Source organism: Malassezia vespertilionis, chromosome 4 (assembly GCF_029542925.1).
Source record: "Malassezia vespertilionis chromosome 4, complete sequence".
NCBI lineage: Eukaryota > Fungi > Basidiomycota > Malasseziomycetes > Malasseziales > Malasseziaceae > Malassezia > Malassezia vespertilionis.
In genome coordinates, this window is record NC_079250.1 from 483,610 (window position 1) to 507,765 (window position 24,156).

General features: G+C 57.0%; 11 protein-coding genes across 11 annotated transcripts; 5 read left to right on the forward strand and 6 right to left on the reverse strand.

Annotated features, from left to right (window-relative positions):
* Positions 1 to 11: 11 nt before the first annotated feature.
* MVES1_002230 (P-type Ca(2+) transporter) lies at positions 12 to 3,022 on the forward strand (the record flags this gene model as incomplete). The annotated part of the gene is made up of 2 exons (XM_056207061.1): positions 12 to 129; positions 165 to 3,022. The coding sequence occupies 2 exons, from the start codon at positions 12 to 14 to the stop codon at positions 3,020 to 3,022; spliced, it is 2,976 nt and encodes a 991-aa protein (XP_056063036.1).
* A 303-nt stretch (positions 3,023 to 3,325) lies between these two features.
* On the reverse strand, positions 3,326 to 6,034 carry MVES1_002231 (uncharacterized protein; the record flags this gene model as incomplete). The annotated part of the gene is made up of 1 exon (XM_056207062.1): positions 3,326 to 6,034. One exon carries the CDS (start codon positions 6,032 to 6,034, stop codon positions 3,326 to 3,328), a length of 2,709 nt encoding a protein of 902 aa, XP_056063037.1.
* A 246-nt stretch (positions 6,035 to 6,280) lies between these two features.
* MVES1_002232 (uncharacterized protein) lies at positions 6,281 to 11,381 on the reverse strand (the record flags this gene model as incomplete). The annotated part of the gene is made up of 2 exons (XM_056207063.1): positions 6,281 to 8,829; positions 8,954 to 11,381. The coding sequence occupies 2 exons, from the start codon at positions 11,379 to 11,381 to the stop codon at positions 6,281 to 6,283; spliced, it is 4,977 nt and encodes a 1,658-aa protein (XP_056063038.1).
* An 82-nt stretch (positions 11,382 to 11,463) lies between these two features.
* Positions 11,464 to 12,477, forward strand: MRPL35 (mitochondrial 54S ribosomal protein YmL35; the record flags this gene model as incomplete). The annotated part of the gene is made up of 1 exon (XM_056207064.1): positions 11,464 to 12,477. The coding sequence occupies one exon, from the start codon at positions 11,464 to 11,466 to the stop codon at positions 12,475 to 12,477; it is 1,014 nt and encodes a 337-aa protein (XP_056063039.1).
* Positions 12,478 to 12,574: 97 nt separating this feature from the next.
* Positions 12,575 to 13,966, reverse strand: MVES1_002234 (uncharacterized protein; the record flags this gene model as incomplete). Its single annotated transcript, XM_056207065.1, has 4 exons — positions 12,575 to 12,806; positions 12,836 to 13,155; positions 13,205 to 13,931; positions 13,959 to 13,966. The coding sequence occupies 4 exons, from the start codon at positions 13,964 to 13,966 to the stop codon at positions 12,575 to 12,577; spliced, it is 1,287 nt and encodes a 428-aa protein (XP_056063040.1).
* Positions 13,967 to 14,126: 160 nt separating this feature from the next.
* On the forward strand, positions 14,127 to 15,110 carry MVES1_002235 (uncharacterized protein; the record flags this gene model as incomplete). The annotated part of the gene is made up of 1 exon (XM_056207066.1): positions 14,127 to 15,110. The coding sequence occupies one exon, from the start codon at positions 14,127 to 14,129 to the stop codon at positions 15,108 to 15,110; it is 984 nt and encodes a 327-aa protein (XP_056063041.1).
* Positions 15,111 to 15,141: 31 nt separating this feature from the next.
* PAM17 (TIM23 complex component) lies at positions 15,142 to 15,789 on the reverse strand (the record flags this gene model as incomplete). Its single annotated transcript, XM_056207067.1, has 3 exons — positions 15,142 to 15,441; positions 15,470 to 15,600; positions 15,651 to 15,789. 3 exons carry the CDS (start codon positions 15,787 to 15,789, stop codon positions 15,142 to 15,144), a joined length of 570 nt encoding a protein of 189 aa, XP_056063042.1.
* Positions 15,790 to 15,918: 129 nt separating this feature from the next.
* On the forward strand, positions 15,919 to 17,367 carry DHH1 (RNA helicase; the record flags this gene model as incomplete). Its single annotated transcript, XM_056207068.1, has 1 exon — positions 15,919 to 17,367. The coding sequence occupies one exon, from the start codon at positions 15,919 to 15,921 to the stop codon at positions 17,365 to 17,367; it is 1,449 nt and encodes a 482-aa protein (XP_056063043.1).
* A 308-nt stretch (positions 17,368 to 17,675) lies between these two features.
* On the reverse strand, positions 17,676 to 18,713 carry MVES1_002238 (uncharacterized protein; the record flags this gene model as incomplete). The annotated part of the gene is made up of 3 exons (XM_056207069.1): positions 17,676 to 18,482; positions 18,509 to 18,529; positions 18,558 to 18,713. 3 exons carry the CDS (start codon positions 18,711 to 18,713, stop codon positions 17,676 to 17,678), a joined length of 984 nt encoding a protein of 327 aa, XP_056063044.1.
* A 134-nt stretch (positions 18,714 to 18,847) lies between these two features.
* HAT2 (Histone acetyltransferase type B subunit 2) lies at positions 18,848 to 20,174 on the reverse strand (the record flags this gene model as incomplete). Its single annotated transcript, XM_056207070.1, has 2 exons — positions 18,848 to 20,064; positions 20,102 to 20,174. The coding sequence occupies 2 exons, from the start codon at positions 20,172 to 20,174 to the stop codon at positions 18,848 to 18,850; spliced, it is 1,290 nt and encodes a 429-aa protein (XP_056063045.1).
* Positions 20,175 to 20,260: 86 nt separating this feature from the next.
* MVES1_002240 (uncharacterized protein) lies at positions 20,261 to 24,081 on the forward strand (the record flags this gene model as incomplete). Its single annotated transcript, XM_056207071.1, has 2 exons — positions 20,261 to 23,993; positions 24,056 to 24,081. The coding sequence occupies 2 exons, from the start codon at positions 20,261 to 20,263 to the stop codon at positions 24,079 to 24,081; spliced, it is 3,759 nt and encodes a 1,252-aa protein (XP_056063046.1).
* Between the last annotated feature and the right edge of the window lie 75 nt (positions 24,082 to 24,156).

The following is a 24,156-nucleotide window of genomic DNA, read 5'->3' on the forward strand; positions in this document are numbered from 1 at the left end:
CTATACCCGGCATGAACGCAGCGTGGACCCGATCGGGGCCGGATGTGCTGAAGGCGTTCGATACAGATGTGCGCACAGGATTGCTTGGTGTACAAGCAGCGCAGAGTCTTGCGAAATATGGTCCTAACGGTACGTTTTTCTTTCGCCGCTCGCTGACCCTACAGAACTTAAAGAGAAAGAAAACACTCCTCTTTGGCACCTGATCCTGGAGCAATTCCAGGACCAGCTAGTAATTATTTTGCTTGCATCTGCAGTGATTTCTCTCGTGCTTGCGTTGTTCGAAAATGAGGGAAGTTTGGCAAACGCGCTGGTTGAACCCAGCGTAATTTTCTTGATCCTCATTGCGAACGCCACTGTTGGCGTGCTGCAGGAGCGAAACGCGGATCAATCGATTCAGGCGCTCCGTGAGTACTCCCCTGAAATGGCCATTGTTGTGCGCGACGGCGAGACGCAGTACATCGAGGCTGCTCGCCTTGTGCCTGGCGACGTTGTCGTTCTTTCTACGGGCGACCGCGTCCCTGCGGATTGTCGCATTGTCGAGTTGCGCTCAAGTGAAGTTCAGGTTGACCAGGCGATCCTCACTGGCGAGTCAGAGAGCGTGTACAAGTCGCTGGACGTTGTGCAAGACCCTCGCGCCGTGAAACAGGACATGACAAACATGCTGTTTGCCGGCACGACGCTTGTTTCCGGGTCTTGTCTTGCCGTTGTGGTCCTCACTGGTGCACATACGGCTATTGGCGACATCCATGCCGAGATTGACCAGGACACCGAGTCCAAGACCCCTCTGCAAGAGAAATTGGACGAGTTTGGCGACGTGCTGGCCAAGGCGATTATGGTGATTTGTATCCTGGTCTGGGTCGTGAACATTGGCAACTTTTTCGATCCCATCCACCATGGCTGGGTACGTGGCGCCGTGTACTACTTTAAAATTGCCGTCGCCCTCGCAGTTGCTGCCATTCCCGAAGGACTGGCCGCTGTCATCACAGCGTGTCTTGCGCTCGGCACCCAGAAAATGGCTCAGCGCAATGCGATTGTGCGCCATCTTCCCAGTGTAGAGACGCTCGGCTCCACAAGCGTCATTTGCTCGGACAAGACGGGCACACTCACGACGAACCAAATGAGCGTCAAGCGTGTTGTACTGGCATCCGACTTGGACCATGCATATACGGTGACGGGCACGAGCTTTGGTCCCGAAGGGTCGTTTTTGGACTTGCAAGGAAAGCTGGTGAGTCACCCAAACCGCCAAGGAAATGCACTGCACGCGCTCGTCGAGACGTGTGCCGTGTGCAACGACGCAAAGATCTCCATGGACGCGCACAAGCAGTACAAGGCCGTTGGTCAGGCAACCGAGGCTGCGCTGCGCACCTTGGTGGAAAAGATCGGCCACCACGACGGCGTAAAGCAGGCGCACATCACCGCCCTCTCGCCGGAAATGCGCGCAAACGGCGTGTGCTCTGCGTACGTCGAGGAGCATCCGCGCCTCTACACGTACGAATTCACGCGCGACCGCAAACTCATGTCGACCATGGTCCGCCAAGGGACCAATGGTGCGCGCCTCCTTGTCAAAGGGGCGCCTGAATCGGTGCTGGACCGCTGCACACAGGTATGCGGCGGCGCGGCGTGCAAGCCTCTGGACGAGCGCACGCGTGCAGAGATCGAAGCGCAGGTGTGCGAAATGGGCAAACAAGGACTGCGTGCACTGGCAATTGCCGTGCGTGATGATCTCGACGCTACGCGTGTCCCCAACACGGTGCAGCAATTTGGCGAGCTCGAGCACAACCTTGCCTTTGTCGGCATTGTCGGCATGCGCGATCCTCCGCGCCCGGAAGTGCGCGAGGCTGTGCAGGCTTGCAAGAATGCCGGCGTCCGCATCGTTGTCATCACGGGCGACAACCAGCGAACGGCCGAAGCCATCTGCAGTCAGATTGGCTTGTTTGACGAGCAAGGTACGGACAAGATTTCCTACACGGGCCGCGACCTCGACATTATGAGCGACGCTGAAAAGAAGAAGATGGCGCAGCACGCTGTGTTGCTTTCGCGCACAGAGCCATCGCACAAGAGCCAAATGGTAGACCTCTTGCAGGCACAAGGCCAAGTCGTTGCCATGACTGGTGACGGTGTCAACGACGCGCCTGCCCTGAAACGTGCAGATATCGGCGTTGCAATGGGCACTGGCACCGATGTTGCGAAGCTCGCTGCGGATATGGTGCTGGCCGACGACAATTTTGCGACGATTGTCGCGGCGATTGAGGAAGGCCGCAGCATTTACAACAATATGCAGTCTTTTATCCGCTACCTGATCTCGTCCAACATTGGCGAGGTGGTCAGTATTTTCCTGACCGTGCTCCTGGGCATGCCCGAGGCGCTGATTCCTGTGCAGCTTCTCTGGGTCAATCTGGTCACCGATGGCTTGCCGGCCACCGCGCTTGGCTTCAATCCCCCTGACGGCGCTGTGATGAAGCTGAAGCCGCGCCGCCGCGACGAGCAGCTCATTTCTCGGTGGCTGTTTGTTCGGTACATGCTGATTGGCACGTTTGTGGGTGTGGCTACCGTGTTTGGCTATGCGTGGTGGTTCATGTTTTACAGCAATGGGCCGCGCATTACCTTTTACCAGCTCACCCACTTCCACCACTGTGCCACGTCTTTTCCCGAGATTGGTTGTGCCATGTTTCACGACGAAGCGGCGCGCCATGCGTCGACAATGAGCTTGAGCATTTTGGTCACGATCGAGATGCTGAATGCCTTTAACTCGCTTTCGGATGTGGATAGTCTGCTCACACACTCGCCTCTCAAGAACCTTTGGCTGGTCGGTGCTGTGATGTTGTCCATGATGCTGCACATGATGATTCTCTACGTGCCCTACTTCCGTGAACTCTTTTCGATCACGCCGCTGAATGGGAAAGAATGGACCGCAGTGTTTGTTATTTCTTTCCCGGTGCTGCTGATTGACGAAGTGTGCAAATGGCTCACGCGGCGGGATATTGCACAGCAGGGTGCAGTCAAGGGTAAAAAGGAGCAGTAAATGCTTCGCTGGACAATTGAATGGTAGACTATGAATATTGGAGTGTGGGGCTTGGAGCTTGGGCAGCGTGCTTAGGTTGCAGCCCGAGGTATTTGTTGTGCTTGTCTAAATAGTGTTGTTGGCGTTTGTTTTTAGCAGGGCTGGGTGCGGGATGCTCGTCAGGCTCGACGCACGCGCCTAGCCGTTTTCTTGCGCGTCTCTATCCCTTACGTCTGCAATCATATTTCCTACCCTCCGATGACCGAAGGATCTATCAACTAGTACTAATACACGATCAGTCCAATCCACATTTAGACAAGAGCATCATGCTGTATTGTTATGCAGCTCCGGGAGCGATGATTCAAAGTCGCTAGGCATGTTGGACATCGGCGTGCTTTGCCCCTGGTGCTCGCTGACGCTAAATGATGGGCGGCGTGCTGGGAGCGACAACATAAACGACGCAACATGCTCCTGCTGCCTGCGCTCAATTGTATTCCACATTTGCTGCATATTCAAAGCATCTTCGCCCATCAATTCCTGGTGAAGACTTGGGTACGGCGAGCCCAAATTCTCTCCTTCGGTCGGTGCTTTTTCCATAGGGGCTCCGCCGTGGAAGACGGCTTGCTGTGCCATCGGCTGCGATGGCGCCAGTATGTTTGGCTGCATCCCAAATTGCTGCGAGGGCGGTGCGATCGAATCCGTATTCGCAGACAAGATCGTCTTCTCCATGCTGGCATGTTTTTCCATGTACACCGGCGGCGTGAATGGGTAGGCAAACGACGATAACATTCCTGGCGCCTGAGATGGCTCCACGACATCGTACTTGATCGATTCGCGCTCCAGGGGAGTTTGTGGGGCGCCGACCGGCGCTGTATTTTGCATGGTATGGCCAGTTGTGCCTGGAGCAGGTGGCATCAACAGCATCGACGGCTGCGCACCTTCCATCTCGAGATCCTTGCTCGGCACCAGCATAGTGCCGTCGTGATTTGGAAGTACCTGAAGAAAGAAAGAGTGTTCCAGACGGTGCAACTGCCCCAAGTGTACATAGAGCGCCGTAACACTCACTTCTCCGCCCTGCTCGGTGCTTGTGGGAATCCCAGTGAGCAAATTTTCTCCGTCCGCCCATGACAGCCATGAAGGAAGTTTGTTGACCGAGTAGGCCACCTTGATACTGCTCGAAGACATTTGGGGGTCCCAAATGCGCAAACTCCACGTCCACCGCTCGTTTACATGTGCAACTTTGCTCGAGGCGCCAGAGATTTTGGGCAAAAAGGTGCGAAAGACCCAGCCTCCTTCCGGCACCTTTTTTGCATCCACGTTCCAAATATGGTTACCTTTGGACTTCGCTTTGCGCCCGTCCTCATTGTACCGCGAAATGTAGGGGTGTGTCCAGAGAAAGTGCTTGATGCGCTTGATGCTGCATTCTTCGTCGCACAGCCCCCGGCGGTGCAGTTCCGACTGGAACGCATTTGTAAACGCTTGGATGCGGAACTTGAATGGGCGAAAGCCAGGGCACTCGTCGAGACGCGCCATTTTCTTGGGCATCAGTGTTTGGTGGATCAGCTCGCCGCGGTCGTCTTTGGCGTCAAGATTGGAGCACAGTGCGTTGAGAAATACAAGAAAAGCCTCCTCCAATTCGGTACGCAAGGCCGGCGGAATTTCAGCGGCTGAACTCGAGCGGTCCATAAATGGGTACCCATCCGCAGGCTCGTCCATGTTTGCCTGCTCGTTGGCACTGACGACATTGTGCATAAGCGCATCGTCCTGTCCCGCATCCACGGAAAATAACGACTGGTCTTGTATCCCGTCCAGCTGCTGCTCGTTCCACGCTTTTGGCGTGCCAAGACCGTTGGCATCGAGGGCAAGCTGGAGCGCCTCGTTGGCAGACATGGCCAGCGGCGCGCTTTCGGCTTGCTGCAGCGCAGGCACGCATTCTCTAGGCACGGGACTTGCGCTCAGTGGACTTGCCGGGTTTTTGAGCAAAGGTGTGCTACTCTTCTCTCCATTGGAGCTCAGTAAGCCCGCTTCGCCAAAAGAAAGAGGCGTTTGGGCCGGAAGCGACGAAGCTTGCGACTGCTGTAGCAATCGAATTTGTTCGTAGATGGGCGAGTGGACGGACTGCGGCCCAAACATGCTCGTCGCTTCGTGCGATGCACAGTGTTCCAGCGGGACGCTTTGTGGTGTATGCACCCCTTGGCGATCAGTGCCCCGCAATGTTTTTACAGAAAATTCGCTCGATAAATCAGAGGGCATTGGCCGCTTGCGTGTTTCTCCAGTTTCCTGGAGCGTGCTAAAGTAAGCGGTCGTGTAAAGCATTTTCTCTTGGTCGTGTGAGGGGCATGCACCGCCGTTTTTCTTCTTCTGCTGCTGCTCTGCTACCATGGAAAGACCTTTAGCACCAATCTCTCCAATCGTTTTGAGCTGTCGCTGCACCTCGCTCAAATTCCGGCTGCACTTTTCGTACTGTCCACCGTGAAAAAGAACGCGGGCATCGGCTGCTTTCGCGGCAAGGTCGTCTATCTTGGTTTGGATATCGTTCACGAGACGGTCGGAATCCATTGACGCACATGGATCAGCCATCGTTGGGGAAAATGCAAGGTGCATATTGCCCGTGGGACTCATGACTTGTGGCGAGTCGGAGTCGGAAAGAAGGGGCGTCTGTGATTGCACGGCAAAGCTTTCTCTCCTGCTAGGGAGATGCACATTGTCTGCTGTATGTGCCCCTGGCGGTGTCGGTGTTTCTGCGCTCTCTGTGAGTGGAACGTTTACGCGGATTGCCGGCTGGGGAACGGCGTGAGCGCCGCCTGTGACGTCCAGGCCCGAGACGCCCGATGCGGAGTGAAATACCGCTTGAACATCAGACAAAAGCTTTGAATTCATGTCGGGATGCATTGCCGGCGGCTCAAACGCGGACGCGCCCGGCGCATGTTTGTGCAGGTCTATGCCATGTGCCGAATTCTGCCATTCTTCTGTCGGCAATCCAGTCGGCATCCCAGCGAGCTGATTCAAATCAAAGAGCTGGGACGACGCCATATTGCTCGATACGCAGCGTCGGCCACGCTAAAAGAACTAAACGAAGGATGGGACTGCGGGTATCTAGCGCAGCAATCACCAGCAATTGTACAAGTGCGCCGCCGTGTACGGATTGATTCGCCACGCGGCGATGGCTTTGGAAGCCGATCTCGTCGACATGACAGTCTTAACTAATCAAAATGCTCAATATGATTGGCTAACAATAAAACAAAGGCGCATAATGCAGCATCGTGTACTGCACACTACTTATGCATGGCGGGGTCCAGCCTGCGCTGTGGCCATGTTTCGCGGGGGAGGCACGTTTCGAGCTTCGGGCGGTGCGAACGCGAGCGCGTGGAGTGGCGCGGCGCTCGCCGCAAGGCTCTGGGTCAAGCGCGTGCGGCCGTGCGGCACAGGGAGCTGTGCGGGCGTTTCTGGAAGGGGGCGAAAAGTCGGCGCGCCAGACCTGCTGGGGGATCCGACGAGATGGTGCTGCATGCGTGCAAGTTCTTTGGGTGCGGATCTAGGCATGTGCACCTCAGTTCCCCGCCGTTCTGGCTCGGGGGTGCGTGGAAGCGGCCGTGGTGCAGGCGCGGCGAGGCTGGTGTCGTACCGTGCCGAGTCGTCTGCGTGTAGTTCGCCGTAGGCATCCAGGATATCATTGCACATTGCCGAGTCGTCATCTGTGGTGGTATCAGGCAGTGCAGGTGTGCGTTTAGCTTCGGCAATACGCGGCGTAAAGACGAGGTCGACATCGTCCGTCGTCTCATCGCCAAGCTGCACCGATGCGTCTGGCTGTGGAGTCGTTTGGCCGTGCTCCTCAAATTCAAACGAAGTGTCCTGGCGCTGGTACCACGACGTGCGGGGCTGCGTGGGTGCGGTGAGTTCAATGCCGAGACCTGCAGGGGAGACAGCATCATTCCCTTGCACGTACGGCGAGGCGCGCCGCGCTGTTGCGCTGCGAATGGCACTATTAATAAAGTCGAGCGAGCGGCGGTGCTGCGCGGTGCGGGCGGCTCTGGCGTCGTCGCCTTTGCCGCGCAAAGGGACGGGAGGGACGGGAGAAGGAAGCAGGTGTCCCGAGGCGGACATGAACGCTCGTGGGCTACGCATTGACTCCATCGTGCGCACGCGCTCAATCATCAAGTGCTGGTCCATTTCGAGACCAAGTGCCTGGCTTAAAAGGCCCGCGCCGCCAAAGCTGCGTTTGGGCGGCGGCGGATCGAGCGAGACAAAGTTGACTATACGCAGCGGCAGCGACAAGTGCGTCCAGTCTTTTTTGTCGTTGCCGATGCCGATGCGCAGCGAGTATTGTACTTCGACATGCCGGCTGTGCGGAATCGTCAGCACATGGTCGGGGAGGACGAATGAGTGGGAAAAGTGGACAGGGGGGCCAGGCTTGACGCCTGCCCACCACGAGTCGTCGGGATTCTTGGTATGCGCATTTAACGTGTCCTGCGCAACGATTTCCGTGCTTGACTCGGTGATCGGCTCACTGTTCTCGTCGCCGATCTTGTACAGAATCTCGGTGCGCTGGAGCGTGATGTGCAAGAGGTGGATAGTGTCCTTGGTGTGGTTCAGCACGCTCATGTCAAAGTAGACGCGCTGGCCTGCGACCCACGTCTCGCGATGGAGCGCTGCAGCAATGCGGAGCGGCGCACCTTTTCCGTCGGTGGCGCCGCCATGCTCAACCAACGGACGGAGTGCACTCGCAAGCGTCGCGGCGGGATTCAGGTAGGGGTACAGCGTTACTTTTTGGAAGCAGTGCGCAACACCGCCGCCGTGCTGCTCGCCAAATGCCTTGACACGCACAGAGGCAATCAAAATGTATCCCACTTCGGCCTTTTTGCTCAAGTAGCTGCCTTTTACGCCGCGGCCGAACGGAAGTTGGAGAGAAAATGGAAGGATGTGCACGCCTTCCATGCCCAAGTAAAAACCATCAGCGTCGGGGAGAGATGCATAGCACGAACTCAATGCATTGTTGGCACCTTCGGACACGGCAGGCGAGCCATGGAGAACGTACGGCTCCGAAGGGCCGTCGACGCTGCGATCACCGTCGATGACCGAGGTATGGTGATAAAATACATGGCGCATATCGTCTTTCGGCAAAGCCTCGTACCCAATCAAGCGCACGCGCGGCTGCGCCAGCAACATCGCCGTCTTTGGGTTCGTGTGGGACGGAAGCTGGAGGCGCAAGCACCCTTGTAAACACCCGCCCTCCACCGCCAAGCTCTCCTCGAGGTACACCTCAATGCCCACGCGCTCGTCTCGCTCCGCAGGAAAAACGGGAATTGCGCCGGGCTTGGCGGGTAGTGTATCAATCCCAGGGATCGGTGTAGTAACACTCTCGTTGTCGCTGCCGTCGGCACTTGTATTGTCGTCGTCGCTCCACGACGAGACGGGGTAAAAGGGTATACTGCGCTGCACATGCTCAATCGTAATGGGAGTCGAGCTCTTGGCTACACCCATATCCGCATCGTCCATATCGAAGCGCTGGGGCGTCGCAGCGTCGCTCGGCGTATCGGCACGCAACATGACGTGCGCTGCCTGCACTTCGGACCCTGCGGGCGAGTCGGTGCTCGCAGAGGATTTGCGCTCGTCGGAAAGCGACGCACTTGCAACTCGCTTGTTCGTCACCGCCCTGTTTTCGCGTAATGGTGCGCAGGGAAGGCGCGAACATGGCTGCGTTTTGTCTGGCCCATGGCTGGGACGCCGCTCCTGCGAGAGGCGCGCATGCCTTCGGTTAGATTTTGGCGGCGAAGCTTTCATGCGCGGCGCGCCGGCATCGGACAGTGTCCCAAAGTTGATCCCCAGCCCTGCCATACGGAAACAAGCGTCGAGAAAGTTGCTTGGGCGCCGCTGCCATCAACACACGACCACGTGGCTTTTAAAATGGAGGTGGGGCTAACATCTACAAACCACTACTACTTTTGGACGTACGGAGCAGAGTCGTATGGCCGGCGAGCAGCGCAAGGGAAGCCGCGGCACTCTTGCGGCTCGAATTCCGGGCGGGCACTGCGTCGAGATGAACTAGATGGTATAGTGTGCGCGGCGGTAGCTGGAACATGTTGTTTTCTTCCGCAACACACTCTGCGCATTGTGTGCAGTGCGCAACAAAGTAGGCAGTGTCGTCTACTGGGGCGCTTGTAGCAACGTAGATATCGCGCACGACGCCCATCCACGCGCCAGTCCGCGCGCCATCTTCATTGTGGATGCGCTGAAAAAGCACGGGGCTCGTGGCGCACGGCGAAAAAGAGGGGACCGTATTGGCGTCCTCGGTTCCCGACGCGAGCTGCCAGCGGTCCGCAGCATGACACACGGCATCGAGCTGTGTGTGTAGCGCCCGTGGAAGCGGCACAGTGTCGCACGTACGCAGCGCCGCGAGCGTCGTGCCGAGTGTCTGCTTCTGCTCGTGGCACCAGCCTCGGTGCGGGTGGCCAAGCGCTGTAAGGCACTCGGCAATGAAACCCAGCAGTGCCCTAGCATCCTGCTCTGCATGTGTCTTGTGCGTGGAAAAAGCAGCGACGTGGGCTGCCAGCTGAAGCAAGTGTTCGTGCAATGCAGCTCGCGGCGCTTGCAGTGCTGCAAGTGCCGTGCGCGCCTGCTCCAATGCATGCTGCAGCGCTTGGTGCTCGGTGCTCGCATTTGAGACGCGCCTCGCAAGCTCTGCCTCGAGCTTCTGTGATCGCTCGTGTGAGAGTGCGAGGCGGTGCCGCAGCGTGTCGACTTCGCGCCCGCCCGTGTGGATGAGTGCGTCGCGCTGGTCCGTGCTCCCGAACGACGTATCTGACGCGTCGTCTGCGTCGAGGCACAATTGGCGGCGCGCAAGGACGACAAACCGCGCCTCCTCGTCGTCGAGAGCGTGCAAACGTGCGGAGAGATCCGCCCGCACCTCGCCGATGGGGTCGATGCTATCGTGCCGCGCGCTTGTATCGCTGTGCAGTGCATCTAGCGCGTGGAGAAACTCGTCTACGTCTGCAGCGCCAAACTCCGGCGCAGTGTGATTTGCGCCGCGCTTTACAGAGATGTCCATGGCGAGCGACGTACCATCCATCGCAGCGTACCACGGCAAGTGCGGCGCTACCAGTTCGAGGTAGTCGTTGCGGTGCGCCTTTTCCTCCGCAGCATACTCAGCCATAAGCTCCGCAAGCTGCTGGACCTTGTGCATAAATTGCTTGCTGTACTCGGAGCGCCGGCGTGCCTCGATAAGCGACGCGCCGTATGCCCATAGAATCTTTTTTACACGCGTGAGGTGCTTGAATGCGCCTTTGTGCACATTCGAAAATGCCGCGTCGACCTCGGAAAGAGTAACGCCAAGGCTTGCATAGTCTGATTCTAGGCTGCTGATGTCCTGCACAAAATTCAGCTGGCTGAGCATAATTTCGTTCCTGTCGTCCACGAGCCGATTCATGCACGCTACAACGGTTGTACAGCAAGTATGCAGCGTTGCAGACGCCATGTTAAGCGCTTCTACGTTGGCAGACGAAGCACGCAGCGTAGCCAATGCCGCCTTGCCGCGCTCGATCGCTTTTTGCAGCTCGTGTAGCGTATTCTGTGAAGGGGACAGGTCCAGCAGCTGCATCTCGGCAATAATGTCGCGCAAGTCCTCCCCATACTGCAGTTCTGTTTGATACGCATTGTTGTATTGCGTTTGGAGACTGTCAAAGTGTTCTTTGCACTCTTTCGCAGCTGTGCACACCGCGTCCACATCAACGTACGCGCCGAGCGTCGCTTGCCCTTTTTCCGTGCGTGGCACCAGCTTTGGGTTAATGTGGATGTGCTGCAAAATATAGATATCCGTTTCGTAGCGTGCAAGTAAGTGCTGCATGTGTGCGCACTCTGTGCTGGCAATCTGTTCCAGTGTGTGCATTGCTTTTTTTATCGCGTCGGCGTGTGCCTGCAAGTTTGCAATACCCACGCGCGTGCTCTGCTCGATCCGGTGAATGCATGCATGGAATTCTTTGGCAAGCTTGCAATCCAGCTCCATGCCTTGCTCCGCGTCCTCGGCCCACGCAAGGAGCGGTGCCAGTGCGTCCGGCGCAAGCGGTGTAGAAAGTTGCGGCGCAGCGGCCAGCGTCCTATGCGACACAGCCTCCTCGAGTTGCGGCGCAACTACTTCCACATCCGCATATAAGAGCTCGCGGTCAAACACGTAGAATACGAGCCCGGGATTCGGTCCTTGTGCGCGCAGCGCATCCATCACCGCCTCGTTCACTTGCACGCCATCCTGTGTAATGCAGATAATCGAATCGTACGGAATGCCAGTTGCAAGCGAGACGCAATCCAAAAAGTAGTCGAATGATTGGAATTGCACGAGCGTCTGCCGTATCTCGAGCTCGCGCCCGGAATACGACACAATCAAGCGCATGCAGTCGCAAGGTCTGTGCGGCGCGCCGTTCGTCCCCTTAGTCAGCTCCGAAAAACGCGCGCGCCTTTTTTTGCTTCTCCCCATGCTTCGCTCGACTGCGCACACTGTGCTGCGGGACGTGCGCCCCTTGCTTGGGCGCCGTTACATGGCGGATTGGAAGCCTGCAGTGCAAAGCGGCAAGGTGCCTGTGTATGACGAAGCGCTCAAGTTCGTTGCTGAGGATGCAGCAACGCTCGGCAAGCGGCACGAGCAAATCCAACGCACCACGGGCGATCCGAAGGAGAAGCGCGCGATGCTGGATGCACTGGAGATTGCGCGCGAGATCAATATTCCGTCGGTTCGTGCGCAATTTGCACAGGGAGCATACGATATGCAAAAACCCGTGTTTCGGCATTTGCGCGAGCAGGCATGGCGTCGGGGCGGCGCATTGGAGCAGCTCACGGAGCGCCTCCAATGCATGCATGTGCTGCCGGATGTAGTGCCTGATTTTACGCCCACGGTGGACCTCCAAGTCAGTTTTGGCGAGGGGGAAGGGATTGGCGACCACGGCGGGTCGGGCGGCGATATCCTTTCTGGCGTTTTCTTGGAGCCAGAGCAAACTATGGATGAGCCACAGATCTGCGCAACACCGTTCCATACAGACGAGCGCATGTATACCGTGATGATGGTCGACCCGGACGCGCCTCATTCAGATTCATTCCAAACGTACGTGCACTGGATGGTCACAAATGTGCCGCTCAGCGCGACAAAAAACACTCTTCCACAAAGTCACACCCCAGCATTGTCATACATTCCGCCACACCCACAGCAGGGTACGCCATACCACCGGTACACGACCCTGCTATTCGAACAATGTGGGAGCGAGGTGCCTGCGATCTCGCGCGAACAAACTACGCTCCAGGAAGTGCTGGAGAGGTACCATCTTGTATTGCGTGGAATACATTTCTGGCGTGCGCGCTGGACGGAAAAGAATAAGGGCGTGATTAACAAGATATACAAGGAAATCTTGCACAAGGAAGTGCCGCGCTACGGGCAGCTGCCGCGCGAGGATCGTTTGAAGGACGATTTGGGCGTACGTCATAGCAAGTACTACTAGCGCGTGCAGTCAAGAAATAGACGTAGCATAACACGCTCGCGCGCCCCTCCTGCTACGCATAAAAAAAGATAATCATACGGCACGCTGTAACTACTACCTAGAAAAATTGGTTGTCGGCATTCTTGCCGCGCTGCAACCGGCCCTCTTCAAACAGGTTCTGCGGCCGAAATGGCCACTTTTCAAACACCATCGCAAGCGCTGCCCATTGCTCGTTGGTCAGGTCAACGACGGGGGTATCAGGAAGGATCACCTGCTCGGGATGGTCCTTCATTCTTGGATGCTCGGGCGAGACAAGTTTCAGGATGTTTGCTGCGCCAGGAACGACATGTCTGTGGTAAGTGCGGCATGCATTACGTACTTGAGCGCCTCGGCAATCTGTTTCGTCTTGAGCACAAACAGGTTGCGAGTGAGGAATTCAAACGCATCCAAATCGCGGCTTTGTACAAGCTTCTTCTTGAGCGGATCAACGCTCAACACACACAGATTGCGCTTGGAGAGCCCAGAAGAAATGTTCGAATTGGGGATAAAGGTACTCGTCACCGGCACGCGTGGACCGATCGATGGGGTGGGCGGGTAAAAGTAGTCTGCGTACGGCTGCAAGTCGCTGGCTGGGATCAAGAGCTCTGGTGTACTGAGGCACTGCACTGTTGTGCCCAGCTTGGCACGGTTTTTGTGCTCCTGCGGCGTGGCGAGAGAGCGCTACTGTTAGTTGTCGAGCAATACATACCACGGCTACGGCCTCTCCGCATACAAACACCATCTTGACGCGGCCGTACTTAAACAGCCAAAATCCAGAGGAGATCGCGTGGACGAGCTGTGCGTAGAGCTGCTCTCCATGCACAGTATTCGGAATCTGCGCCACAAACACAATCGGGCTCGGCTCGTCCCAGTGCATCGGCGGCGCGTGCTCTCCAAGATTCGGTACCTTGTTCTCCAGGTGAGCGAGATAGCCACCGTTCACCAGCGTTTCGTACGTGTCCCAAGCAAAGCCAGACTCTGGCAGGATATGTAGCTTTTCTTTGTGTGCAGCCATGGCAGGATCGTGGTACAATTGCTCGAGCCATGGCAAAAAGGTGGTCACATTCTCCAATGCGACAACGCGCTCAACGTTGGGATGCTGCATAAGTTCACGCGTGATGGTGCCAGGGCCCGCATACGCTTCAACAACCGTGACCTTTCGGCCACGGCGCTCAGCATCGTCAAGCCCAATTTTGGACACAATCTCTTGTGCCGTTTCGCGGCGCGCAACAAAGTAGCGGTGCCGCGCCATGTGCTCCTTGGTAAAGGAAAACGCGCTTTTCCATTTGGAAGGGTCAGGAAGATGGCCGAAACTGAACGGGGCCTCGTCTGATGCCACAGGCGCATTCGACATATACAGCGGCTCGATCGTCGCTTCTGTCTTGGCACGCCGCGACGCAGTTTTTTTGGCGGGCGACTCAACAGTCACACTCGCGCTGGTCGATAGTACACGTGGTGCGCACGGTACCATATATAGTGGTGTGCGCACCACAGCAGCGCGGCGTGCAGCCGCCCTGGAAAGTCGCGCAGCGAGCATCTATGCAAAAGCAAAAAAAAAAAAAAAAAAAAAAGAAAACAAGACGCCGCCCGTGTATACGACGACGTGCTTAGGTAATCCTCTCACCACCAGCATGGTCGGTGCGGCGTTCGAACTGCAAGATGCGTTCGAACTGCTGGGGATCGACGCGGAGGCGACCGAGCTGCAGATCAGGACCGCGTATCGCAAGCGGTCATTGCAGCTACACCCGGACAAGGTGAGAGATGTACCGCCAGAGATAGCTGCAGATCGCTTCCACCGCCTCACCCTCGCTTATGAAGAACTCATGGACCCTAGCAAAAGAAGCGCAATCGCCGAAAAACTGCAGCAGGAGCGTGCGCGCAGTGCGCGACATGCAGCATTTGACCAGCGGCGCCGGGATATGACTGCTGACCTGGAGGCGCGCGAAGCACACGATAAGACGACGAGGATGGAACATGCGCAGTATACGAAACAGCGCGCACTTAAGATTGCGGAGCTGCGTGAAGAAGGTCGTGCAATGCGAATCGATAAGCATGCGCAGATCCTACGCGAATGGCAGGCACGCATGCAGGAGCCGGCGACAACACTGCCCAGGAAACGCGCCCGCGAAGATTCTTTGCCGCCGGTCGGTGATGCAGATACCAATGTCTTGCTGCGCTTCCCTGTGGACCAAGAAGAGCAAATGCTGCAGGGGCTTGGATACAAGGATGCGCTTTCGACGCCGCTGGCAAAAGCGCTCAGCGACGCGTACGGCGCGCTCGTAACGCTGCACGTCCGCCCGGCCAAGAATCGTCGCGAAATTGCGGTAGTGGCGACGTTTGCCGATATCGACAATGCATGGAGAGCGGTCGAAGATGGGAGCGCACTGCGATGCACGCACGCACTGCTTGAGGAATGCTGGATGGGATGGTCGGACGTGCATGGACGTGTGCGAAACGATGCGCCGCCGCTGGTGACATACTACAAGAAACACGGCATCTCGCCTGCCGATGCATCCTCAACACTTTCGAAAACACCTGGGGATACAAAGATCGATCCCGTCTATGAAGCGGATACGCTTGTGCGACTACGTACAGCAACCAATCCTACTCCTTGATGCCGTGGGACGATTTCCTTCGGAAGATGGCCTAGATACCCGTTAGTTCATGCAGAAAACGCACCTGATCACGCAGCCATTGGCGGTATGCATGCAGCGATCCGATCTTCTCTCCGTAGTAGTCTGGAACAGGATTGTGCATCACTTGGCGCGACGGGTCGGCGCGCATCTTGCGAATATGTTGGTAAAACTGGCGATCGCGCTGTGCTATTTGCGCCGCTTTGTGCCGATGAAAAAGCGACCATGCCACATTCCCAATAGATGGACCAATAAGCCATCCCGCGCCGACACATGCCAGTGTCGCGCCGATATTCACAAACAGGGGGTCGATCTGTGATCAGAGTCGAACGCATACGTACACCAAACAGCATTTGACCCGGCTCTACTTCCTGTGTAAGGAAGTAAGAGCCTGAAAATACGGCTGTTAACAGCATGGTGGGAATAGTCGCAACAATGCCGACCATACGGCGCTGCTTGCGCAAACGCAAGTCTAAATGAGCAAAGTGAAAAAAAAAAAGGAAAAAGGAAAAAGACACGTACAAGTATCCCACGGCAGCGGCGGCTCCTCGCTCGCATTGGTCGTATAATTTTGTGCACTGCACATCCTCGGAAGCATGCGCGAAACGAGCAGTCCCCCGCGCACGCCCGGCACCATCCGTAAACCCACAATGCGCAGCATCGTTTTAGACCCGCAGGCGTGCAGCCGCGCACGGTGCGGTTTTGCACGTGATATTTCACGTGCCAAGCAGCTGCCGCGGCCGCATCCGCCTTCTTTATTCAATTCGCACTTGGAAGTAGGATCGAAAGCATGGCGATAACTGCGCCGTTCCAGCGGCCGCCGAAAGATTTGCGGCCGCAGACAGAGGATGTTACTGCAACGAAAGGAAACGATTTTGAAGACTACTTTTTGAAGCGCGAGCTGCTCATGGGCATCTTTGAGGCTGGGTTCGAGCGACCCTCCCCCATCCAAGAAGAGTCCATCCCTATTGCGCTTTCTGGCCGCGACATTTTGGCGCGTGCAAAGAACGGTACGGGTAAGACGGCTGCGTACGTGATTCCCGCCTTAGAGCGAATCAATACTAAGAAGGACAAGATCCAAGCCGTACTGCTTGTCCCCACACGTGAGCTCGCGCTGCAGACGAGCCAGGTAGCCAAGACACTCGGCAAGCACTTAAGCGTTGAGATTATGGTGAGCACGGGTGGTACGTCGTTGCGCGATGATATCATGCGTTTGGATCAGCCAGTGCAAATGCTTGTCGGCACGCCGGGTCGTATACTGGACCTTGCGGGCAAAGGCATAGCGGATCTGAGCCAGTGCACAGCGTTTGTGATGGACGAGGCAGACAAGCTGCTTTCTCCCGAGTTCACACCTGTCGTGGAGCAGCTGCTTTCGCACCTGCCCAAGGAACGCCAAGTAATGCTTTTTTCTGCGACCTTTCCGTTAATTGTGAAAGACTTTAAGGATAAACACATGGTCAAGCCTTACGAGGTGAACCTTATGGATGAGCTTACGTTGCGTGGTGTTACGCAGTACTACGCGTTCGTCGAGGAGCGCCAAAAAGTGCACTGTCTAAACACCCTTTTCTCCAAGCTCCAAGTCAACCAATCGATCATTTTCTGCAATTCGACGAACCGTGTGGAGCTGTTGGCAAAGAAGATCACCGAGCTTGGTTACTCTTGCTTCTACTCGCACGCCAAGATGCTTCAGGCGCACAGGAACCGCGTCTTCCACGACTTCCGCCAGGGCGCAACGCGCAACTTGGTGTGCTCCGACTTGCTCACGCGTGGTATCGATATCCAGGCGGTCAACGTCGTGATCAACTTTGATTTTCCCAAGAATGCCGAGACGTATCTGCACAGGATCGGTCGTAGCGGTCGGTTTGGGCATATGGGTCTTGCGATCAACCTAATTACCTACGAGGATCGCTTCAACCTGTACCGCATTGAGCAGGAGCTTGGGACAGAGGTGCAGCCGATCCCTGCCACGATTGACAAGCGCCTCTATGTTGCACCTTCTCTCATTGAGGAGGCCGAACAGCGCGAGCGCGAGGCAGCCGCTTCGGATGCACCCGTGCCGAAAGGACCCCAGGCAATGCAGCAGGGTCTCCCCTCCATTCCGCCCACACAGGCTGCGATGCACGCCGTGCCTATTACGCAGAATGACAACTTTACCAAGTCTGTGCAGCATCGCCGTGGTAGGCGCGGTGGCAATCGGGAAAAAGGTGGCCAAGGTGGCGAGGGCCGTCAAATGGCGTGAGTGGTTGGCGAACCTTGGCGCGCTGTTTGCCGTGCCTCGGGAAAATACATACTATTTCGTTTCGGGTGTGTGTGTATACACTCTTGTATAAATGTCTCTGCGTTGTACCAGCGCTTTTGTTTGCACCTGCAAACCTATAGAAAATAGAAAAACCAAAAAATACACTTTTAACTAGTTGGTCGAGGGACAGAAATGTGCACAAGCGTGCCCGAACAGCATTGCCGCTATGTAACGACACTTGGTGCAGCTATTTGACCAGCGCGTATGTCTCTCCCGTGCATGATTTTACAAGCTTTGACAGCAATACATTAAAACTCATGGTGCGTGTCCATGATATCGCGCTCGAGTGCATCAGAGTGGTTGTCCGTATGGGACGTGTATTCTTCAGAGGATCTTTGCGCCGCGCGCGTGCGAGACAGAACAGCGGATGGCTTGTTCCGTGTACGCACAGGCGGCATTTCCGTCTGTACAGACAAGCCCATAAGCTCACGGTCTAGCGCATCCATGGTATGGGTCGGTGCATGTGCAGGTGGTGGTGAGGGCGAACGGCGCACTGGGATCGAGGACGATGGCAGAGCGTTGAGCTCGGAATCGAGCTCGTCATAGTACCCCATATTTTGTCGACGCTGCAAAACAGGATCACGCTCTGGATCCAATGCGCTCCCGATACGTGCATGCCGGTCCATGCCTGATGCACTGCTTGCACCTGAGTTCGCGCCAAAGAACTTGAGTGTGCGCGATTTGAGCGATTTTTGTGGGCGTGCCTGCGTTTCCATCGGAGGCTGAGACGAGACGGATTTCGTGGGACGGTTGATGTAGCGGTCTGGCTCAGCAAGCCCATCGCTAGGACCCACTTCTTCGTCACTGTCCTCTTCTGCAACAGCGGTTTGCCGCGGTCTGTGGCGGATCGGTGCAGACCGATCAAACTCGCCTGTCTCGGGATTCTCGTAATATGCACGGCCCTCTTCGTCGTGCTGAACCGGGGCGCGCATATCACGGTACCGCTCTGCCCAGCCCGTGTCAGAATTTGAAACCGAATTACTCGGATTTACCACGAGCCCCGTCTTTTTCAACCATGTCGGTGTGCGGTCCCTGTTGTTGTTGTTGCGTACACGCTGCGGTGAGTGATATATATACATACTTGGATAAACCAGTTGTGCACCTGAGCGTCAGTAAGTGCGCAAACGTACATGTCCGGGAATGTAGCCACAGATAGTGAGAACCACATTGATAAAAAAGTCCGTGCCAATCCCAAACCGAATCGCGACGGCGACGGGCGGAACAAGGATACTACACAGCACAATCACAAACATAAACAAGTGGCGCTTCGTTGGCCGTCTCATCATCAGCCATACCAGATACATACAGCTCACGGCGGTGCCCAGTAAGGCCAAAGAACGCCATACCGACAATACGGCGAGAGCCTTGCGATAAAGGTGCGTTTGGGCGCTAGTAAGTGGATGTTCTATGGAGGTGTGTCTCACTCAAGTGCCGCCGCGTCGGGGTCCGCTTCGGCGGGCTCGACTATGGCGTACGCAGGCTGCCAGACCATGACAATGTTGTCTTCGGCAGCAGTCGCGACCTTCCATGGGTCCTGTGGACTCCATGCCATGTCTGTGGGACGACTCGTATGCCCGCCATGGACAAACAGGAGCTCCGCAGGGCCGTCCTCGGCATCTTCCGCAGTTTGCTCCTCGCCAATCTTGGACAGGTCCCAGACATTTACGCGCCTGTCAGCAGAAGCGCTGCTCAGTACAGTCTCTTGGTGTGGCGACCAAGCGAGCTGCAGTACTTCGTCTGTGTGCGCCTCGAGCGAATGGAGGCGAACGCTCAGATTGCGCAGGTCCCACAATCCGACAGTTTTGTCGCTCGAGCCGGTGGCGACAATGTACTCGCTGGCGGGGCTGAATGCGACTGTATTCACCTCGCCACTGTGCGCCTCCACCCTGTGCTTTGGCGAGTCGCCCGTCTCGCGCGTATCCCAAAGCAGCATCTGGCGATCGTCACCCGCGGACGCAAATAGATGCTCGTGGAAGTGGTGCCAGGCTACGTCCTCCACTGCAGCCGTATGTCCGTGATAGACCTTGAGCGGCTCCATTTCTTTTTGCCCGTTTTGGTACGCGCTAATATCCCAGTGGCACACAGTCGTGTCCTCAGACGCGGACAGAATGTGACCTTGGGCGATCGGGTTCCACGCAACGCCGTACCCCTCCTTGGTCTGCCCCATCAGCGAAATATCAGGACGCGCTACACCGTTGCTGTCTGGCTGGTTGCTGTGCTTGGTACGGTCAAAAATGTACGTGAGGCCGTTCACCGCGCGCGTGGCGATCAAGTCGCAGTTCTGCGGGCAGTAGCGAGCGCGGTTAACCTCTCCCTCGTGATTAATCCTCTGTGTAATCTGCAGGCGAGGGGAGGTCGATGAGTAGGAGCCAATCTCGTTTTTTTCGTCGTCATAGTCTTTCATATCCAGCTTCGTCTCCGCGCCGTCGCGCTCGGTGAGCGGCAGGTTGACCGTCGCAAACTGCACATAGTTGTTATCCTGACCAGACGTGTGGGTCCCAAGAAGGAGCCGGTGACGCACAAAGCCCTTGTCGGCAAACACCTCCTTGTCTGGAAGCCATTGGATCGTCAGTGACGGCCATTCCATCGCGTGTGTGACGACCATGTCGTACAGAAACGGCGAGTTCTTCTTCCATACTGCTGTCAGCAAAAAAAAATAAGAATGTATACGCACTCTTGTATTCCTCATTCGATATCATGGCCAAGTTGGCCGAAGCCTCGTCCTCAGCAATTTCGAGGCTCGCCATGGCACGCGGTAAAAGACGCGACGCGGCGGGCCGCACTAAAACTACGTGAATCACGTGGCTGCACGGTCCATCTTCTCCACACTACCATGGACGCTGGTGCGCCGCAGCGTGTGTTCCAGGCGGTCAAACCGCTGTGTGTCACGCTGCTGCAGCATACAAGTGCACCGCAGGTATCTGTGGAGATACCTAATGTGCTGTGCACGCTTGCAGGTGTACTTAAACGCGAACACACAACACCATTCACTCCCTCGCTCATCCACTACATTTTCTATCCCATCTCGCAGCTTTTGCGCATGCGCGACGGCCTGTTTGGCCTGCCAGACCGGGTGCGTGAGCTTATATTTGTAATTCTTGGAGAGTTGGTGCAGGACTGGTGGCACGCATGGACGTGGGCGAGTGTGGGCGCACAAGCACCCCCGAACCCAACGCTCGAGCAAGTCCAGGCGTGGAAAGTGTGGGAACAGCTGCTCTTGCTGGGCACCATGGCGCTAAGTGGTGGAGGAGCGCATGTACCAAATAGTGCAGAGACCTTGGTGGCGATCATGCAGTTTCTCGCATGTGCACTCGCCCCGCGTGCCGCGCCGCGGAAACCGCAGGAAGAAGAATGGGACGGCGAGTCGGAGCTGCCGGACCTTGAAGCAATCGACGATGGAGAATGTATTGTGTCTACACAGGTATACCCACCAGCACAGCTTGTATGTGCTGTACACGAGAGTCGCGTTGCGCTTGGCGCGTTGACGCACGTTGTGAAAATAGCGCTGGACACGGCAAGCAATCCTAAAATCATGACGGTGCTGCGCTGTGCAGCACTGGAGCTTGCGACGGTGCTTGCGATACCATGGATTGCCGGCGATCGGCATATTGTGTCGTCTGGACCGTGCATCGATGCGGAATCCTGCATTGCATACTACCGCGCCAAAGGGTACGTTGGAGAAAAAGAGCGCAGCGCAGCGCTTCTTACGCCTATTTTGCCGGGAATGGCGAGTGCATTGATTCGGTGTGTAGATGGGCCGCGAGGCGCACGCAGTGTTCCTGCGCTTGTGCTTATGCGCGCGCTGCCTTTGCTTGCTGCGATACTGGTCGTGTGTGTGGGCGATGTTGTCACACAATCCTTCCGTGTCCCAGAAGAGGCGCAAAGCTTGCCCACGCGGCTGGAAGACTTTGGTGTGCAAGAGGAAGAGACAATGGCAATAGAGGAGGCTGCGAGTGCATTGACAGTGGAAGAGAGTCAAGTGGCCTTGGAGATGGACCTGCCTAGCCACCTTGATTCATCCCTCTCTCCCACAGTCGAACCGCTGCAAGACTCCACGCCTGCCACTCCTTCGACGCCCCGCCCTTCTACGCCTCCGCGCGATGCGGCATGGCTTCAGCGCACCATGCAGCCCGTCCTTCTTTCTCTCTTTGCACTCGGTCCCGTACGTGGACACGAACACCCCGATGTTCAGTACGCGCTCATCGCAATGGCACACATGCTTCTCGCCCTAGTACCCCAAACACTTGCATATGCATGGATCCACGTCACGGGCCGTGCCCCTACGCACAATCCTATCCAGCATATACTGTGCCTCCTACTTGATACGGCGAGCGATGCGCATCCCGTGGATGTGTGCAACAATGCACGCCAAGCCATCGCCGACATTGTCTCCACCGAGCCGCCCGAATGGCTCGCTAGGCTCGACACAGCACTGCGCAATGCCCAGGATCGTCTCCCGACGGCAGTGCGTGGAACACACGACGAGGAAACGCAGCTCCTTGCACGCCGCATTGCAACACTAGCATCGCTGCTGAGCACAACACTCGCACAGGACCAGCTGCGTCATCTTTCTCTTGGGATGCTTGCACAGTTTTCCCCCCATGGCGGCGTCGACTTGTGGGGCCGAGCATTTGCTCATGCACTCGGCGCATGCCCCTCGATGGAAGCTATGCCAATCGACGCAAGCACCGCATCCTCGCTCACACTCAAGACGGACCTTGAGCATGGAACACAGCAGTGCATTTTTGAAATGGCACGCGCGTGCGGTGCGGCCATTGCGCGTCTTTTGGTAGGTATCGCGCAGAGTGAATGCGTTCCGCAATACCAGCACGTATTCCATGCGCCGCTCTACTTTCTTACTCAAGGCGAAGCGCAGCCACGCCGCGACGCCTACGCGGCGCATTTTGCCGTCGCTTGCTTTTTCTCCGTCCATGCACTCGTACAAGGAGCTGCAGATGTGCTTGCTACGACCCAACTAGAGACGTACACAGCACGCCATGGCAAGAGGGCACTGCGCAAGTGTGTGCACACCTTTGCCAGGCACTGTGTCCAGGTAATTGTGCAAGTGTGGACGGACGATGTTGAGGAAGAGCACGAGATAGTGCCCCCGGAACGTGCATTAGTCGCTGCCCCGGACGATGCGCCGCACATGGTAAAGGGCCTTGATGCACCCCATGAGACTGGCGCCCTGGTAAAGCCCCGCGTTCCTGTAGATACGACGGTCGTGGACAGCGTCCGCCTGCATGCTTCTGGCACGGCGCCCCAAGCCGCGCAGTTTGTGCGCGCTCAACAAAGGCTCGATGGCATGCACGCCCTCGGGGATGCCTTCCTCCTCTCCCTCTTGGGCAGCGCGGCGTCACTGCTCGGCGCATCGTTCCGCCCTTTGCTCCTCAAAACGCTGTACCCTGTTTTGAGCGCGCTGAAAAGCAGCGAGATGACTGTGCGTGTCATGGCTGGCTATACGCTGCAGCGCATCGCCGACGCCTGTGCCTACCCCACCGTCCAAAGCTTGGTGCTCCACCATGCAGACTACGTGCTTGGCGCAGCGAGTCACAGACTCGTCTCGGGCCTCTCGACAGAACTGCGTGCGGGCATTGCGCAAATGCAGCTCGCCAAGGCAATGCACAGCGTGGATGCACAGCTGCCAAGTACACTGCTTGGCGCACGCTCCGCGCCGTGGGTCCTGGTGCAGGTAATGCAAATGGTAGGGCCCGAAGTGCTGCCACTGGTCGAGGATGCCGTAGACGAAGTCCTCGACGCACTCGATCGTTTCCATGGGTACAGCGAGGTGAGCGATGGACTGCTCGCTGTATTGGCGCGTATCCTTGACATGCTCGCATTCGAAAAATCGCCGCAAGCGCCTGCGGCAAACACCGCGCGCAATCCCAGCGCGCCTGAGCTGCTTGCATCTTTCGCTTTTTGGCTCGAGCACGACCGCGCCGTGCCTTCGGATACGCCTGTGCCTCACGACGATCAGGAGCATGCGCCGGCAAGCACCGACGAGGAACTCAATCCGCCTTCGACACGGCTCCAGTCAGTGGTCACGCAAATGGTGCTGCGCTGCATTCCATTTTTGAGTCACGGCGCGCCGACAATCCGTGTCCATGCGCTCGTGATGCTTGAAAAAGGTGTACAGCTGCTAGCCGCGCAAGGGCGCACGGCAGAGCTCTACCCCATCCTGCATGCGGCATGGCCGCTGCTTATGGCGAGACTGGGCGTGCGCGTCACGCAAAATCCAAGCCGCCTGCGCGTGCGCCGCACGGATTCCAGCGCCGCCATTCTGCGGGATGCGACACCGAGCGAGCAGGACGCCAACGTATGGATGCATGCCACCACGACACTGGGCACCATGGGCCGTTTTTCCGCCGACGTCTTTGCCAAGCCCATTCTTCAGCAAGCCTGGCCGCGCTGGGCAAGGCTGCTCTATGTCTTGGACCAATTGACCGCGCAGCCGCGCCCAGCCATCAAGTCGGACACACTCGCGCCCAACGCCGCGGCGTTTGGGTCCAGCGTCCGCATTGTAGACACACACGCGACGTATGGCCAAGTGTTGCTCTGCATTGTGCGTGCATTGTGCGAGACACTGCATGGGATCGGCACCCACACACCGCACTTTACGCTGTGGGAGATCGCGACGCATCGCGTCCTACTTGATACCCTCGATCGGCGTCAGCCTGCGGTGCTCCAACACGCCGGCCTTGCACTGTACCGCGCCATGGCGCAATGCGA